The sequence below is a fragment of the Myotis daubentonii genome, chromosome 1 (assembly GCF_963259705.1).
Source record: "Myotis daubentonii chromosome 1, mMyoDau2.1, whole genome shotgun sequence".
NCBI lineage: Eukaryota > Metazoa > Chordata > Mammalia > Chiroptera > Vespertilionidae > Myotis > Myotis daubentonii.
The window spans coordinates 173,257,173-173,272,810 of record NC_081840.1 but is presented as its reverse complement, the minus strand read 5'-3'; the positions used below and the strand labels follow the sequence as shown (position 1 = coordinate 173,272,810).

The 15,638-nt window shown below is 39.7% G+C and overlaps 1 protein-coding gene across 7 annotated transcripts in view; it reads right to left on the bottom strand.

Moving 5' to 3' along the window:
• Window positions 1-15,638, bottom strand: part of SNCA (synuclein alpha) — a 111,199-nt gene that overhangs the window by 88,422 nt on the left and 7,139 nt on the right. For 6 of the 7 annotated variants that reach the window (XM_059665452.1, XM_059665443.1, XM_059665437.1 and 3 more), the window contains exons 3-4: window positions 7,486-7,527; window positions 1,882-2,024 (exon numbers count right to left, since the gene is read on the bottom strand). In XM_059665452.1, the coding sequence (XP_059521435.1) occupies window positions 1,882-2,024; window positions 7,486-7,527 (185 nt within the window). The remainder of the gene's footprint in view (window positions 1-1,881; window positions 2,025-7,485; window positions 7,528-15,638) is intronic. The other variant, XM_059665474.1, reaches the window with a different exon arrangement.

Here is a 15,638-nt window from a genome sequence, read left to right as displayed (position 1 = left end):
GATGTTGGACTAACTTTCCCCTGTAAATTTCACTTTCCCCACTTGTGTAATTAGGGGATGGTATAAATCATGGGCTCTGTCAGTCTAGGGCTTCCATGATCCCACTAAGCCTTTTTGTGTGTATGTGAGAGTACATTTTTGGAAGGACGGGGGCCCATAGCTTCTATTAGATTGGTAAAAGTGTCTGGGACACAAAACAGGTTAATTATCTCTGTACTGATATCTGAAGTCTCCCTTGTTTTGAAATGTAATAAAGGAATAAATGTAATTATGATTCTAGACACAAAATAGGGATTATTGTAGCTGTTAGCTCAAGGGATAAGATTATTTGAAAACCATATTCTGCACAAAGAAGTCCCATCAGCAACCATACATTCAAGTGTTAGCTGAAGAACGTCACTGAAAGCCCAGTCCAGATTTTCCGTAATTAGCATCAATTGCCCCAGACAATGGAACTCCATGAGAAAAAATCTAAATATATCATAGTGTTTAGTCCTGTTCTTTTTAATCAATGTTTTCATGATCCATCAAGGTAAGCTGGCACATAGGATCACATGGAGTAGAGGGACTCAGGGCAGTTTGCCAGAAAATAGAGGTGCTTTCTGGACATGTGTGAAATATCAGCGAATAACATATATTCTACCCTTATGGTGCTTGTATTTTAGAAGGTGAGAAATAAATAACATACATAAAAAAATAACAACTTATTTACTATGTTAGAGGTGATAATGCTTTCGCAAAAAAGAAAGGAATAATAAAGAGTAGGGGAATTAGGACTACCAGAGGTGCGGAGAATGTTGCCAATTTTAAACAGGTCCAGGCAGGCCCCATGGAGAAGGTGTCATTTAACAAAGACTTGAGTCGATGAAGGAGTTCGCCAAGTAATAAGCTCTAGGCCTCACAGTGGTCGGCAAACTCATTAGTCAACAGAGCCAGATATCAACAGTACAACGATGGAAATTTCTTTTGAGAGCCAAATTTTTTAAACTTAAACTATATAGGTAGGTACATTGTTATTAACTTAATTAGGGTACTCCTAAGGCTTAGGAAGAGCCACACTGAAGGGGCCAAAGAGCCACACGTGGCTCAAGAGCTGCAGTTTGCCGACCACTGGCCTAGGGGAAGAGCTCTTCAGCCAGAGGGAGAGCCCAGGGCAAGGGTATGCTTGCTTTGTTCAAGGAAGAGCAAGGGGAAAAGCAAAAATCATTCTGCTGCTGTGGTCATGAAATTTATAAAATTTCATCTTCCAGTTGACACCTCGTTTTCTATTACTTACCTGGTTAAAATGAAAGTCATAATATCTTGCATATAATCATGCTAGAGTCACAGTTGCATCAAAGACGCAAAGTCAAAATTCTTCTGAGAATTTTTAAATCACCCCAGAACCATGATGTCTGGTTGTTATGCACGTTAAGTAGCTCAGTTCCCACAAACATATTTTTGGCAATAAACTGTTACATGATATTTCAACATGTCATTTAAACGGAGGCGATGTCATTAGAAAGAAATCAAGTAAAAGATCTTCATTTTGAAAATTAAGAAATTGGGCACAAAGTGATTTGTTCTATTCTGACAAAGAGAAATTCCAAGATTCATAGCCAACATGAAAGCACCCATTCTTTCTGAAATGTCACTCTTCCTTTGACATTTATTACATTGTTCATTTCATGAACTTTCTTCCACAAAATGAAACAATCATGATCATTATGCAGTCTTCCTGGCATTTATCTGGGTTAATATAAAGGCTGTACTTTTGAATGGAGAGGGCCAGTTATCCCTCCCCCAGTAAGCATCTTATTCCGGTCTAGAGCCTTGCATGGAAAAGCACCATGACCTCATAAGCTTACAAGTGTAACGTGAAACGTATGTAACCATCCATACCTTGCCCACCTGGTCCTTTCTGCCAAAGCCAGTAGCGGCCGCGATGTTCCCTGCTCCCTCCACTGTCCTCTGTGCGACTGCGGTCACCCCTGTCACCACCGCTTCTCCAACATTCGTCACTTGCTCTTTGGTCTTCTCAGCCACTGGGGTACATCAAGAGCAACAACGGATTAAGAGATGGATAGAACAACAGCAACTTAAGATAATTTTATTTCCACTAGCTATCCAGTTCTCAGGACCTCTATGTACACATACCACAGACAGCTAAAGAGTCGAAAAAAAATGAAAGCTGTAAAGATTTCAAAGTGAGCATAGCACCAAATATTGAATTTTGGCTAAGATACTTTGTTTTAATCACTAAAAGGTGCTTGGAGTTTATGACTGCAAATTTAAAGCCATGAGCAATCTGAGTTTGGTTTATATTTTATTAAAGAAAGTTTGCAGAAAGCTATGGTTACAGGTGCAATTACAGCTGTATCAGACTCAGCATGAAATTTATTTCTTTATTCCAATTTCAGTTCCATTTTTTTTGGTTAATCCTCACCTGAGGATATTTTTCCATTGATCTTTAGAAAGAAGAGAGGGAGGAAGAAGGGGATGGAGAGAGAGAGAAACATCAATGCAAGAGAGACACATCGATTGGTTTCCTTCTGCATGTGCCCGATCAAACCTACAGCCCAGTTATGTGCCCTTGACAGGGAATCGAACCCATGACCCTTTGGTGTGTGGGGCAATGCTCTAACCACTGAGTGATGCCAGCCAGGGCTCAGTGCCAATTCTTTTATCTCACTCAAGAGGTTAATTTTCGCCATACCTTCTGAGTCACATAACACATCCATGCTCATACATGTTACTATCAGAAATAAACAGTGGAGTAAGGGATGGTTACGAGGAACCTTTGGCCCTACCTAACCAAAACTTCAGGTAGTTGAAACAGAAAGGTTTTTAATATGATTAATTTTCAATATTTTAATGGGAACAAGAGAGTCAGACATTAAGTAAAATATGAAAATGAAGAAGTTTGCTGAACACATTGAAAATTCCTTTTCACAAAGCAAAATAGAATATGGTCCTTCAGTAGATTTTTAAAAATAAGTATTTAGAAAACAGTATCAATAGTTTAAGATTATATTTAGATGCAGCGATTTAATCTAATATCAAAAATTCTCTAAGACACTATCTGAGAAAAGTGACCCTGGAGTCTAAACCCAGGAAGAGCGCACAGCAGGTGTTGCTTGATATTTGCTTTTGCCCCTTCTGGGACATGACTGATGCCTCCTAAGGAGTAATGGCTGTTCGCAATGCAAAGTTCAAATTTAAATGGCAGTGAAAAGCTGTACTGCAAATTTCATGTTTTTAAACATTTCTAGAATGTTGATCTTTTAAAAATAGTGAATTATGTGCTTTGGGTTATCATCACCCCGCCACCCCACGCCACCCCAAGAACCTGAATAGAAAATTTTGATTGATAATGAACATTTTCATGTTATAACTTATCTACTAGTTTGAGGTGATAGTGCTTTGGCAAAAAAAAGAAAAAATAATTAAGAGTGGACGGGGGGAGGAGTAGGCCTACCAGAGGTGAAGGGAATGGTGCCAATTTTAAACAGGTCCAGGTAGGCCCCACTGAGAAGGTGTCATTTAACAGACTGGAGGAGATGAGGGGGCTTGCCAAGTATATGATCTTGGGTAAGAGCTTTTCAGACAGAGGGAAAGCCCAGGGCAAGGGTATGCTTGCTTTGTTCAAGGAAGAGCAAAGACAACAGTAAATTGTGATCTTTTTACAGATTCATAATTTTTCTTTTTTGCCAGTCATGAAATTTTATTTTTACAACACTTAGGTAATTATTTTTATACTAGAGGCCTGGTGGACAAAATTCGTGCATGGGGGGGTGGGGGTGTCCCTCAGCCAGGCCTGCATCCTCTCCAATCCATGACCCCTCGGGGGATGTCCAACTGCTGGTATAGGTATTGGGCCTAAAACAGCAGTTGGACATCCCTCTCGCAATCTGGGACCTCTGGCTCCTAACCGCTCACCTAACTTCCTGCCCTAACCACTCTGCATGCCTGCCTGATCCCCCTAACTGCTCTCCACTTCCGGCCTTAACCCCCTAACTGCTCTCCCCTGCCAGCCTGATCACCCACAACTGCTCTCCCCTGCTGGCCTGGTTGTCCCTAATCGCCTCTGCCTCAGCCCCAGCCACCGTGGCTTTGTCCGGAAGATGTCCAGTCTAATTAGTATATTACCCTTTTATTAGTATAGATGTATAAACCTTAACCTATTTTAATACATATAAACTGCATAGTAAAATGCATTTTGTGCTTTATTACATTCTCATTAGGTTTTATCATTGTCAGAATAAGTAAATTAGTTATATTATAAAATGACAGAATTACATGTAACAATAATAGATTTAAAAAGATTTCTGTAGGACTTGATTTATCTAGAGGATTTATCCATTAACCTTGACCTTTATTTATCCATTAACCTTGACCTTTATTTTAAGGTCTTTCAAACAAGGATAAAAAGACAAAAAAAAAAGAAACATTCAAATAAGTACATTTTACATCTAATAAATTTTTTAATATATTTTTATTGATTTTTAGAGAGAGAGGAAGGGAGGATAGAGAGATAGAAACATTGATGAGAGAGGAACATCATCAATCAGCTGCCCCCTGCACACTCTCTACTGGGGACTGAGCCCACAACCCAGGCGTGTGCCCTTGAATGGAATCAAACCTGGGACCCCTCAGTCTGCAGGCTGACACTCTATCCACTGAGCCAAACAAGCTAGGACTAATAAATGTTTTGTATTAAGGGAAAAGATATTATAACCAGGATCAAAAAGGACACCTTCCTCCCAACCAATTATCTACACTAATAAAAGAGAAAAATGGTAATTGGCGTATGACGATACCCTTTTCATTGGCTAATCAGGGCTATATGCAAATTAACTGCCAACTATGATTGGCAGTTAACTGCCAAGTAAGATTGGCAGTTAACTGCCAACAAGATGGCGGTTAATTTGCATATGTAGGCACAATGCAGGGAGGCGAAAGGGAAAGCAGGAAGAAGCCCCCTGCCACTGACAGTGATCGGAAACCCAGGGGGGAGCTAAAAGCTGGGGGGCAGGGCAAAGGTTGCCCTGGGGCCGCCTTTGCCGTGCCCCCCAGCCATGATCAGAGAATCAGGCGCCTTTGCCGCCCTGGCCAGTGATAGCAGGAAGTAGGGGTGGAGCCAGCGATGGGAGCTGGACACGGTCGAAGCTGGCAGTCCCAGGAGCTAAGGGTCCCTTGCCTGGGCCTAAAGCGGAGCCCACAATCACGGGGCCGCTGCAGCTGCGGGTCCCCTGCAGCTGCGGGTCCCCGCTGCCCGAGCCGGACGCCTCAGCCAGAGGCGTCCTGCAGGGGCAGGGGCGGAGCCCAAGCCATCACGGCACCCCCCGCTGCCACTGCAGGTCCCCGCTGCCCGGGCCAGACGCCTAGGCCAGAGGTGTTAGGCCTGGGCAAGGGCGGAGCCTGCAACCGCGGGGAGCTGGGGGTCCCCTGCCCAGGCCTGACACCTCTGCCGGAGGCCTCAGGCCTGGTCAAGGGGCCGATCCAGTGATTGGTGATCGGAGGGTGATGAGGGTCAACTTCTCTGGCCAAGGCATCAGGCCTGGGCTGGGGGCTGAGCCGGGGATTGGGGGGATATGATGGTCCCCTTGCCCAGGCCTGAAGCCTGGGTCAGAGGCGTCAGGCTTGGGCGGGGGGTGGAGCAAGTGATCAGAGGGAGATGGGGGTCCCCTGCCCAGGCATGATTCCTGGGCCAGAGGCCTCAGGCCTGGGCGGGGGCCAGAGCCAGTGATCGGGGGGAGGTGGGGGTCCCCTGTCCAAGCCTGACACCTCTGGCTGAGGCATTAGGCCTGGGCAAGGGGCAGAGCCAGCAATCAGAGGGGTCTGGGGGCAGAACCAGTGATGGGGGGAAATGAGAGTCCCCTGCCCAGGCCTGACACCTCTGTCAGAGGCGTCAGGCCTGGGCAAGGGGCCGATCCTGCGATTGGAGGGTGTTGGGGGTCAACGCCTGAGGGCTCCCAGTATGTGAGAGGGGGCAGGCTGGGCTGAGGGACACTCCCCCCACACACACACCCAGTGCACGAATTTCGTGCACCAGGCCCCTAGTAGTCTAATATTTTAAGTTGCTTATGTTTTCCTCCAAATGTACCAGTCTTTCCCATTTTGGTTCATACAGCTTCATCTGACTGGGAGCCTTCATCCCTAAACCAAGTAGCCCTGTCAACTCAGAAAATTCAGTATTTCAGATATATTTATTATATCTGAATAATAACTATATCTCTTTGATTTGTTTCCCAGTATGTATATCTATCTCCACTAGTGTATTTTGAGTTCATTAAAATCAGAGATACTGTTGTATTTTTCTTTATATTATTTCAAAATAGGTACTCAACAAATAATTTTGAATCCATTATAAAGAATTATCTGTATATTTGTAATTAATACACTAATTAGATTTATATTTGGCTTTAACTAACTTAATAAAATTCCAGGAAGGAAATGTGGCACTTTTAGAATAGATATAGTAAATCTAACCTTTGACATTAAACAAAATTATAAAATTAAGATCGAGTTTTAAATTGGCATACAAATTAAAAATTTGAGAAAAATAAAGAAATTTATATTATAAAGCAATTTAGTAAGAAAGTTTAAATTAGGACATGTTAAAAATTAAGTGTATTCGATATCATGTAGTAAATTTCAGTTTATAAGAATCAACGCTTTCAGAAAATCTCAATAGGAAGTTTTTTACACCATACACTCAGGAGGGAAAAACTGAGTAAGCTTATATCATAATTTATGTTTTCATCTTTAAAGCACCTTCAAAGATATAATTCCATAAGTCCAGATTAAGTACACTATCATATTTTCCTATAATGTGATACATGAAGTTGACAACTGAAATAATAATGTCCTGAGATAAAAAAGACAGGGTTAAAGGTTGAGTTTTCTAGGTTTTTATCTTGGGATTAGCTAACTGGGAGAAATTCTTTTTTTAAAAAATTATATTTTATTGATTTTTTTTACAGAGAGGAAGGGAGAGAGATAGTTAGAAACATCGATGAGAGAGAGACATTGATCAGCACACCTCCTGCACACCTCCTACTGGGGATGTGCCCGCAACCAAGGTACATGGCCTTGACCAGAATCGAACCTGGGACCTTTCAGTCCACAGGCCGATGGTCTATCCACTCAGCCAAACCAGTTAGGGCTGGGAGAATTTCTTTTCCTTGGATATTGTAGGTAGAAAACTCCTGGCCTAACTAAGTCAAAATATTCATATTCTATACTACTTTGTAAACTAAACATAGTTGGTCAATTCAGATTCACCATTCTTGACAGCTAAATATATTGTTTTATTTATGTATAATAAATATTTACCTATCTAAAATATTTAGTAAAGAACTAAGATTAAACAGAGCTGATGTTTCCTTAGACTGCTCCTCCGCAGGCACAGTGGTTGCTGACATTCTGAATGATTAGTGCCGGGGCTACACAGCTCGCAAGGCATTTTCCACATCATCCCTGGATACAGCCCACGGAGCTTACCTGTTGTCACACCGTGGACCACTCCTTCCTTGGTTCTGGAGCCTATAAAATCAAACAAATTCATAAACATGAGTCTCAATCTGGACTTACATTGCTAATAGCTCATTTTAAATACAACTAATCCAAACAAAATTTCAACCTGTAGAAGCCCATACACAAAGAAATCCTCAAGGCCAAAAGGCCCAAACCAAGGAAATTCAGCTGTCACTACAAGCAGAAGGAAGGAAAGCTCACAGGAGGCTCTCTGCAATTAAGTTTTTAGCGCACATGATGACTTTTTCCCCACTGTGTCCCACTTCACATATCAACTTACAGAGGTGGGGATGAGATAACGCTGGGTGAGTGGAAAGATGATTTTAGATCAGAACTGTAGCAGCTTTACTAAAGTCCCGCACAACCAAGATTAGTTCACCCATGAAACACAAGTAGAAGGGGGAGGGAAAGAAAGAATCATAATCGGTGTTGAACACCTATTATGTAAAAGTCATTTTAAGTCTCATCTTATTTGATATTTGTAACATTTCTCAAAGGTATATTATGCTTATTTTATATATGAAGAAATTACAAGTAAATGTTAAATGATTTTTCTGAAGTTGCATAGGTAATAACTGGCGACAAGCACATTCAAATCAAGGTCTCAATGACTCTCATGTTCTTTCCACTAAGCCAGGTAAACCTTTAGAAGGAATTGAGTATTTTATCATTCAAGTATTACTAACACTAGTTTCAAGATGGCAAAAGAGAGGAACTTCCTCCAAATTTTGACCGCCTTTTATACAAATAATGTATTAATATTTTTATTAAAACTAAGCTTGTTAATAATTTTATTTATAAGTTCTCTAATATTAGCATTTTCAGTGTAATTCATACTAGTTTTCTAATAAAATATTTTTGGAGAAAAATAATGGATTGGAGATTCACTATACCAGTGGTCGGCAAACTCATTAGTCAACAGAGTCAAATATCAACAGTACAATGATTGAAATTTCTCTTGAGAGCCAAATTTTTTAAACTTAAACTATATAGGTAGGTACATTGTTATTAACTTAATTAGGGTACTCCTAAGGCTTAGGAAGAGCCACATTCAAGGGGCGAAAGAGCAGCATGTGGCTCGCGAGCCACAGTTTGCCGACCATGGCATACAGTAAGTCAAATAATGTAATTCTATCAGACATAGAAGAATATAAAGAATTGAAGAAAAAATTTGTGAATATTTAAACTTATCTTTGGATATTAAGCTGCTTACCAATCTTTAGTTTTAAAATGCAGTTTTGCAAACCCTTATTAAGTATGCTAGAAATACCTGTAAACACATTTCAAATCAAAGGAAAAAACTGTAAGGGAGCCTCAGTTTCCTTATCAACAAAATTCATACGTAAGATCAATTAAACAATCTCTGAGAAGCTGGTTCTTAAACTGGAGAGAGTACAGCAGAATTAACTGGGTGGAAGATAGGTAAAAATGCTGACGACTGAGTCAGAGCCTCAAATACTTAGTAAATATCATGTACAGATATTTGCATTTTTAATAACGCTCATGATCTAAAGCAGGTAATTCATAGATCAAATCTAGGAAACACTGGTTTGAGGCAATTTCTAGTTCCAAATTTATGTAAAACTTTAGAAGTACACATTCATGATTTCTATAATATGATGTTCGATAAGTTGATCTAATATGCAGAAAAATATTGAAAATGTTCATTAAATATATTTATGAAAATATATTGATATGATATTAAGTAAAATTTGCATGCATTATATTTAAATTCCCATTATACAAAACATTCAAGGAAAGTTTTTAATAATTTAATAAAATTATATATATACTAGGGGCCCGGTGCATGAAATTCGTGCACTGGGTGTGTGTGTGGGGGAGTGCCCCTCAGCCCAGCCTGCCCCCTCTCACATACTGGGAGCCCTCAGGCGTTGACCCCCATCACCCTCCAATCGCAGGATCGGCCCCTTGCCCAGGCCTGACGCCTCTGGCCTAGGCGTCCAGCCCGGGCATCGGGGACCCGCAGCTGCAGTGGCCCCACGATCGTGGGCTTCGCTTTAGGCCCAGGCAAGGGACCCCTAGCTCCTGGGACTGCCAGCTTCGACCGTGCCCAGCTCCCATCGCTGGCTCCACCCCTACTTCCAGCTATCACTGGCCAGGGCGGAAAAGGCACCTGATTCTCCGATCATGGCTGGGGGGCAAGGCAAAGGGGGCCCCAGGGCCGCCTTTGCCTTGCCCCCCAGCTCTTAGCTCCCCCCTGGGTTTCCGATCACTGTCAGTGGCAGGGGGCTTCTTCCTGCTTTCCCTTTCGCCTCCCTGCATTGTGCCTACATATGCAAATTAACCGCCATCTTGTTGGCAGTTAACTGCCAATCTTAGTTGGCAGTTAATTTGCATATAGCCCTGATTAGCCAATGAAAAGGGTAGCTCGTACGCCAATTACCATTTTTCTCTTTTATTAGTGTTGATATTTAAGAACTTCCAATTTTTGAATATTTAAGATCTCCAATAAAAATAAAACATAAAGGAGCATTTGAGATCTTGCTCCCCAGCATATGTCATCAATTTTGGCTCAAATAGACTCATAAAAATTCTCAAAAAAATAAACTATAGTTTTGTACTTAAGAACATAAGCTCTGGATTCAGATTTTCTTGGATCATAAAATCATATAAATGAAATTGTGCAGATGTTAAATATGTTACAGAATATAGGATCATATTGTATATATATATACAAATACATACATATACACACGTGCATACATACAGGGTGTCCCAAAAAATGTATACACATTTAAGAGCTGATAGCTTAATTGTGAAAATGAAATGTATTTTAATAAACATTGCCTTTATAATTATTCAAAGTGTGTGTATACATTTTCTTGGGACACACACACACACACACACACATATGATGCTGTGTGTCTGTGTGTGTGTCTGTATGTGTGTCTCTCTGTGTGTGTCTGTATGTGTATGTGTGAGTATGTGTGTGTATATATGTGTATGTGTGTGTATGTGTGTGTCTGCATGTGTGTTGTGTCTGTATGTGTGTGTGTTTATGTGTGTCTGTGTGTATGTCTGTGTGTGTCTGTATGTCTCTGTGTGTGTCTGTATGTGTATGTGTGTGTGTCTGTGTGTCTGTATGTGTCTCTGTGTGTGTCTGTATGTGTGTCTGTGTGTATGTCTGTGTGTGTCTGTATGTGTATGTGTGTGTGTCTGTGTGTGTCTCTGTGTGTGTGTCTCTGTGTGTGTGTCTCTGTGTGTGTCTGTGTGTGTGTCTGTGTGTGTGTCTGTGTGTCTGTGTGTGTGTCTGTATGTGTGTGTATGTGTGCGTGTCTGTATGTGTCTCTGTGTGTGTCTGTGTGTGTGTCTGTATGTGTCTGTGTGTGTGTGTGTGTGTGTGTGTTTCAGGCAATGCTCACTTTGAATAGCATTATGAGATCATAAAATGACTATGCACAAGCCGAATTGAAGTTGTGGAATGTGATCTTAAAAATCAATGATAAAAATTACAATTAATCAATTAATCAGTGTAAAAATTAGCATTGTCCCATGACCTTTACCATTTTTTGTTAAAACATTAAAAGCTCTTAGTCATTTATAAATGCAGAGGAATAAAATTAGTAAAACTAATATTTACTTAGTATATTGTAATTCAATATATTGAGAATACATGTTTTATTTATTTGTAAAATTTTAACAAGTAGTTTAAACACTGCATGTATTCTTATTCTCATTGTATAACTTCCTATATGGAGCAACACCTTTCCTAAACCTTAGTTGTAAATTAGTAAATTTGGATCAGTTTCTAAATTGTTACCCTTTGTACTTTTAATGTCATCATATGTCTCTGTTCTTTTAAAGTGAGGTGTTTTGGGGGACCAATTCCTCTGGTGCATCTTCACCATATTCATCACAACCACTTTTATGGGCATGTCGATCCTTTCAGCTTCAATAAGTTCCTCTGGCTGCACATCTAGAGTCTCTTGAACTATAGTGATGTCAATATTCCCACAGTCAGCTACTTCATCCATAAATAAATTTATGTTTGAATCAAATTTTACTTCCAGCATTTTTCACTTTCTTTGCTACACTTGCATCATTTAGGGCCAATTTCCTAATTCAATTATACATTTTTGTAAAATATCACATGGGTGTAAAATAACCGTGAGCTTTGCTGTCTATATGAACTTACTAGCGGATGTGACCAATCACCAATAGGCATTGGAAGAAGCAGTGTGATTTGGTCGTGTATCACAGTGGGTTTCTGTTATTTAGGTAGTGACTGTGGACTGAAGAGCTAAGAGCAGGGTTTGTATTTTATGCAGTCACTCACAGTTCATGTGTCATGGTAACAGAAATTTGAACTGTGGTGTTAGGGACTCATGTTATTTAATTAACTGTAGTTACTGAATCCATGTATCCTGGAACTATATTAAGTGAAAACAGCCTGTATTAGAGAGAATATTTCTAATCACTAACCACCTGTCCCTCTTTGCAACCCATATGTTTAAAAATGACTAGTAGAAAGAAATGTTTAACAGGGGTCTGTAGTCTTCCCTCTCTTCCTCAGTAGTACCTGAGAATTTGACCTTTGGCTAAGTCATGGAATGTATCCTGAGTTAAAGATAAATGAGAATCTTGATAATATTGCTTCTTATCAAACAAATGACCTATTGTTTACTGTCAATAATTTATTAGTATCTAATTAATAATTAAGCTTTAATTGTTGAGTAACCAGTAATTTTAAAAATATTGCTACAAAATAGGTGCCAAGTGGCTATGTGACTAGAAAAATATGAAAGCTGAAGGGACATAACTACTAGTAATTTTCCTGAGCTGAGGTGGCCTACACGCATCCCATCCTCTCCCTCCGTTCACAAAACTGCAGAGTGAAAAAGGTTGGAAGTAACGACCGTTTGCCAGAACTCAACTATGCTGTTCATGTTGACTTTACCAACTTGGTGTAGGTGAGACATATTGTGAGAATTTTATACCAATCCATACTCACAACCACTACTGCTTAGTAAGCAAAGTGGTGTTAGAACATTTTTAAAGATTATTTTCTTCCTTTACGGTTATAATACTTATCATTATATAAAGAGAACCACCTGCTTTTGAATTTGACTCTCAATTTATAATTTCTCAGCCATTTGACTGAGAATATCTTTGTCTATTAAATTGAAATATATTGATTGAAAACTTGTGTGTATCACTCAAAAAGAAAAATCATAAAAATAACATTGATTCTTATGATAGTTCTTTAATTAATCAAAAGATAGTTCCTGCCCTAGCTGGATAGAGCATTGGCCTGCGGACTGAAGGGTCCTGGGCACATGCCTGGGTTGTGGGCTCAGTCCCCAGTAGGGGACCAATGATTGATCAATGATTCTCACTCATCATTGATGCTTCTCTCTCTCTCCCTTCCTCTCTGAAATCAATCAAAATATTTTTTTAAAAGGTAGTTGCCAAAAGTATCCTATATAATAAAAGGCTAATATGCAAATCAGCCGAATGGTGGAACGACTGGTCGCTATGACATGCACTGACCACCAGGGGGCAGATGCTCAATGCAGGAGCTGCCCTTCACCCCCCTCCCCCCACCCCCCAGGTGCTCAGTGCATTCCCACAGAGGGAGCGCTGCTCAGCCAGAAGCCTCTAGTAATACTATAAAGGAAAAAAATTACTTTCTCATGAGGTTTATGAAAGTGTGCAAAACTTTTTTAGCCACAATAAAATTAGAATTTTTTCTTTAGTCACTTCCAATTTTCCAAACTAGTAATTGATAATAGGTTTTGTAAGGATAAAAATATATATGTTGACTAAGTAATTATTCTGTTGGAGAACTTATTTGATAATAACCATGGCTCCTTCATATAAAAGTATGTTTTACAAAAATCCTCAACAAAATATTAGTGAATCAAATACAACAATGTATAAAAGAATCAAACACCAGAACCTAATGGAATTAATTCCAGGTATGCAAGGCTGGTTCAACATTTGAAAAATAAAGTAATTCATCATATCCACAGGTTTAAAAGATATCAATAGATGCAAAAATGTATTTGACAAAATGCAAAGTTCATGAAAAATATGATAAAATTCATGACAAAAACATCCAGTAAACTAGAAATAGAGGGTAACTTCCTCAACTTGATACAGAATATTTATAAGAAACCTACAGCTAACATTATATTTCATGGTGAGAGACAAAGAGCTTTCCCTACTAAGACCAGGAATAAGGCAAAGATATCCCTCTCTCATCAATCCTTTTTGACATCATGCTGGAAGTCCAAGCTAATGCAGTAAGACAAGAAAACTAAATAAAAAGTATACAGAATGTGAAAGAAGAGAAAAACTGTCCTCATTCACAGATAACATGATAGTCTATGTAGAAATCCAAAAGAATAATTTAAAAAAATAACTCCTAAAACTAATAATTAATTTTAGCAAGGTTGCACATGAGGTTAACAAATAAATGTCAATTACTTTCTTATATACTATCAATGAGCAAGAGTAATTTGAAATTAAAAACACAATTCCTTTTACATTAGCACCATAAAGATAAAATTCTTGGGCATAAATTTAACAGAATATATATAAGATCTGTATAAGTTTTGGTTAATAAAATCAACTAAATTAATATAGAGATACTACTGGCCCGGTGCATGGATTCATGCACATTGAAAGGAAATTAATTAGAAGGTGGCCTGTAGGGCGGGATTGGGAGAGACGGGCCGGACATGCCCTGGAGCCAACCTCCCTAGTCCCTCCCTGGCTGGCTGCACCTGGGGCAGCGCCACAGCAAGAAGGGCATCTGTGGAGTGAGTGGGGTCCCTCCAGCAGGTGGGGGTCCCTTGGCCAGGCCTGCAGGGATCGGGCCGAAACCAGCTCTCTGACATCCCCTGAGGGATCTGGAGTGCAAGAGGGAACTCTGCAAAGTTGCTGTTGCTCAGCAGCTCCTGCGTTGAAAGTCTGCCCCCGGTGGTCAGTGCACATCATACCTACCAGCCGGTTGGATGGTTGGTTGGTTGCTTAGCATTTTATATATATATACAGACTCTTTGGTCATTAATAGGAAGATTCAATATTGTCAATATGTTAAATGTTCCTGACTTGATCTACAGTTCAGTTCAGTCTCAATCAAAATCCCAAGAAGTTATTATGTGGATGTTGACAAAAAGATTCTAGTTTATGTGGAGAGACAAAAGGTCCAGAACAGCCAATACAATATTGAAGGAGAAGAACGAAGTTAGAGGACTGACACTATCTGACTTTAAGACTTACTCTAATGCTAGAGAGTGGTATTGGCAAAAGAATAGACAGATCAATGAAACAGAGCCCCAAAACAGAACTGCATAAATATAGTTAACTGATTTTTGACAAAAGCACGAAGGCAATACAATGAGCACAAATAATCCTTTCAACAAATGATCCTGGAACAACTGGAAATCTACATGTAAAAACAAAAACAAAAAGGAATCTAGACAGACACTTGATACCTTTCACAAAACAACAATAATAAAAACCCTTAAAAGGTATTATAGCTCTAAATGTAAGATGCAAAACTATAAAACTCCAAGAATGTAGCATAGGAGAAAACCTCCATGACCTTGAGTACGGCAAAGACTTTTTAAATACAACACTGAAGAGGCAATCCATGAAAGAATCAATTAACTAGGCTTCATTAAAATTTCTGCCCTGAGATAAATAGAGCACAGAAGATTTGAAAGTTTTTTTTTTTTTATTGCTTAAAGTACTACAAAGGGTATTACATATGTATCCATTTTATCCCCCTGCCCTAGACAGTCCCCTAGCCTCCCCTATCCCCCAGTGTCTTATGTCCATTGGTTATGCTTATATGCATGCATACAAGTCCTTTAGTTGATCTCTTACCCCCCTACCTCCTGTCCCCCAACCCTCCCCGGCCTTCCCGCTGCAGTTTGACAATCTGTTTGAGGCAGCTCTGCCTCTGTATCTATTATTGTTCAAAAGTTTATAATGGTCTCTATTGACCATGAATGAGTGAGATCATGTGGTATTTTTCCTTTATTGACTGGCTTATTTCACTTAGCATAATGCTCTCCAGTTCCATCCATGAGGTTGCAAATGGTAAGAGTTCCTTCCTTTTTAGAGCAGCATAGTATTCCATCGTGTAG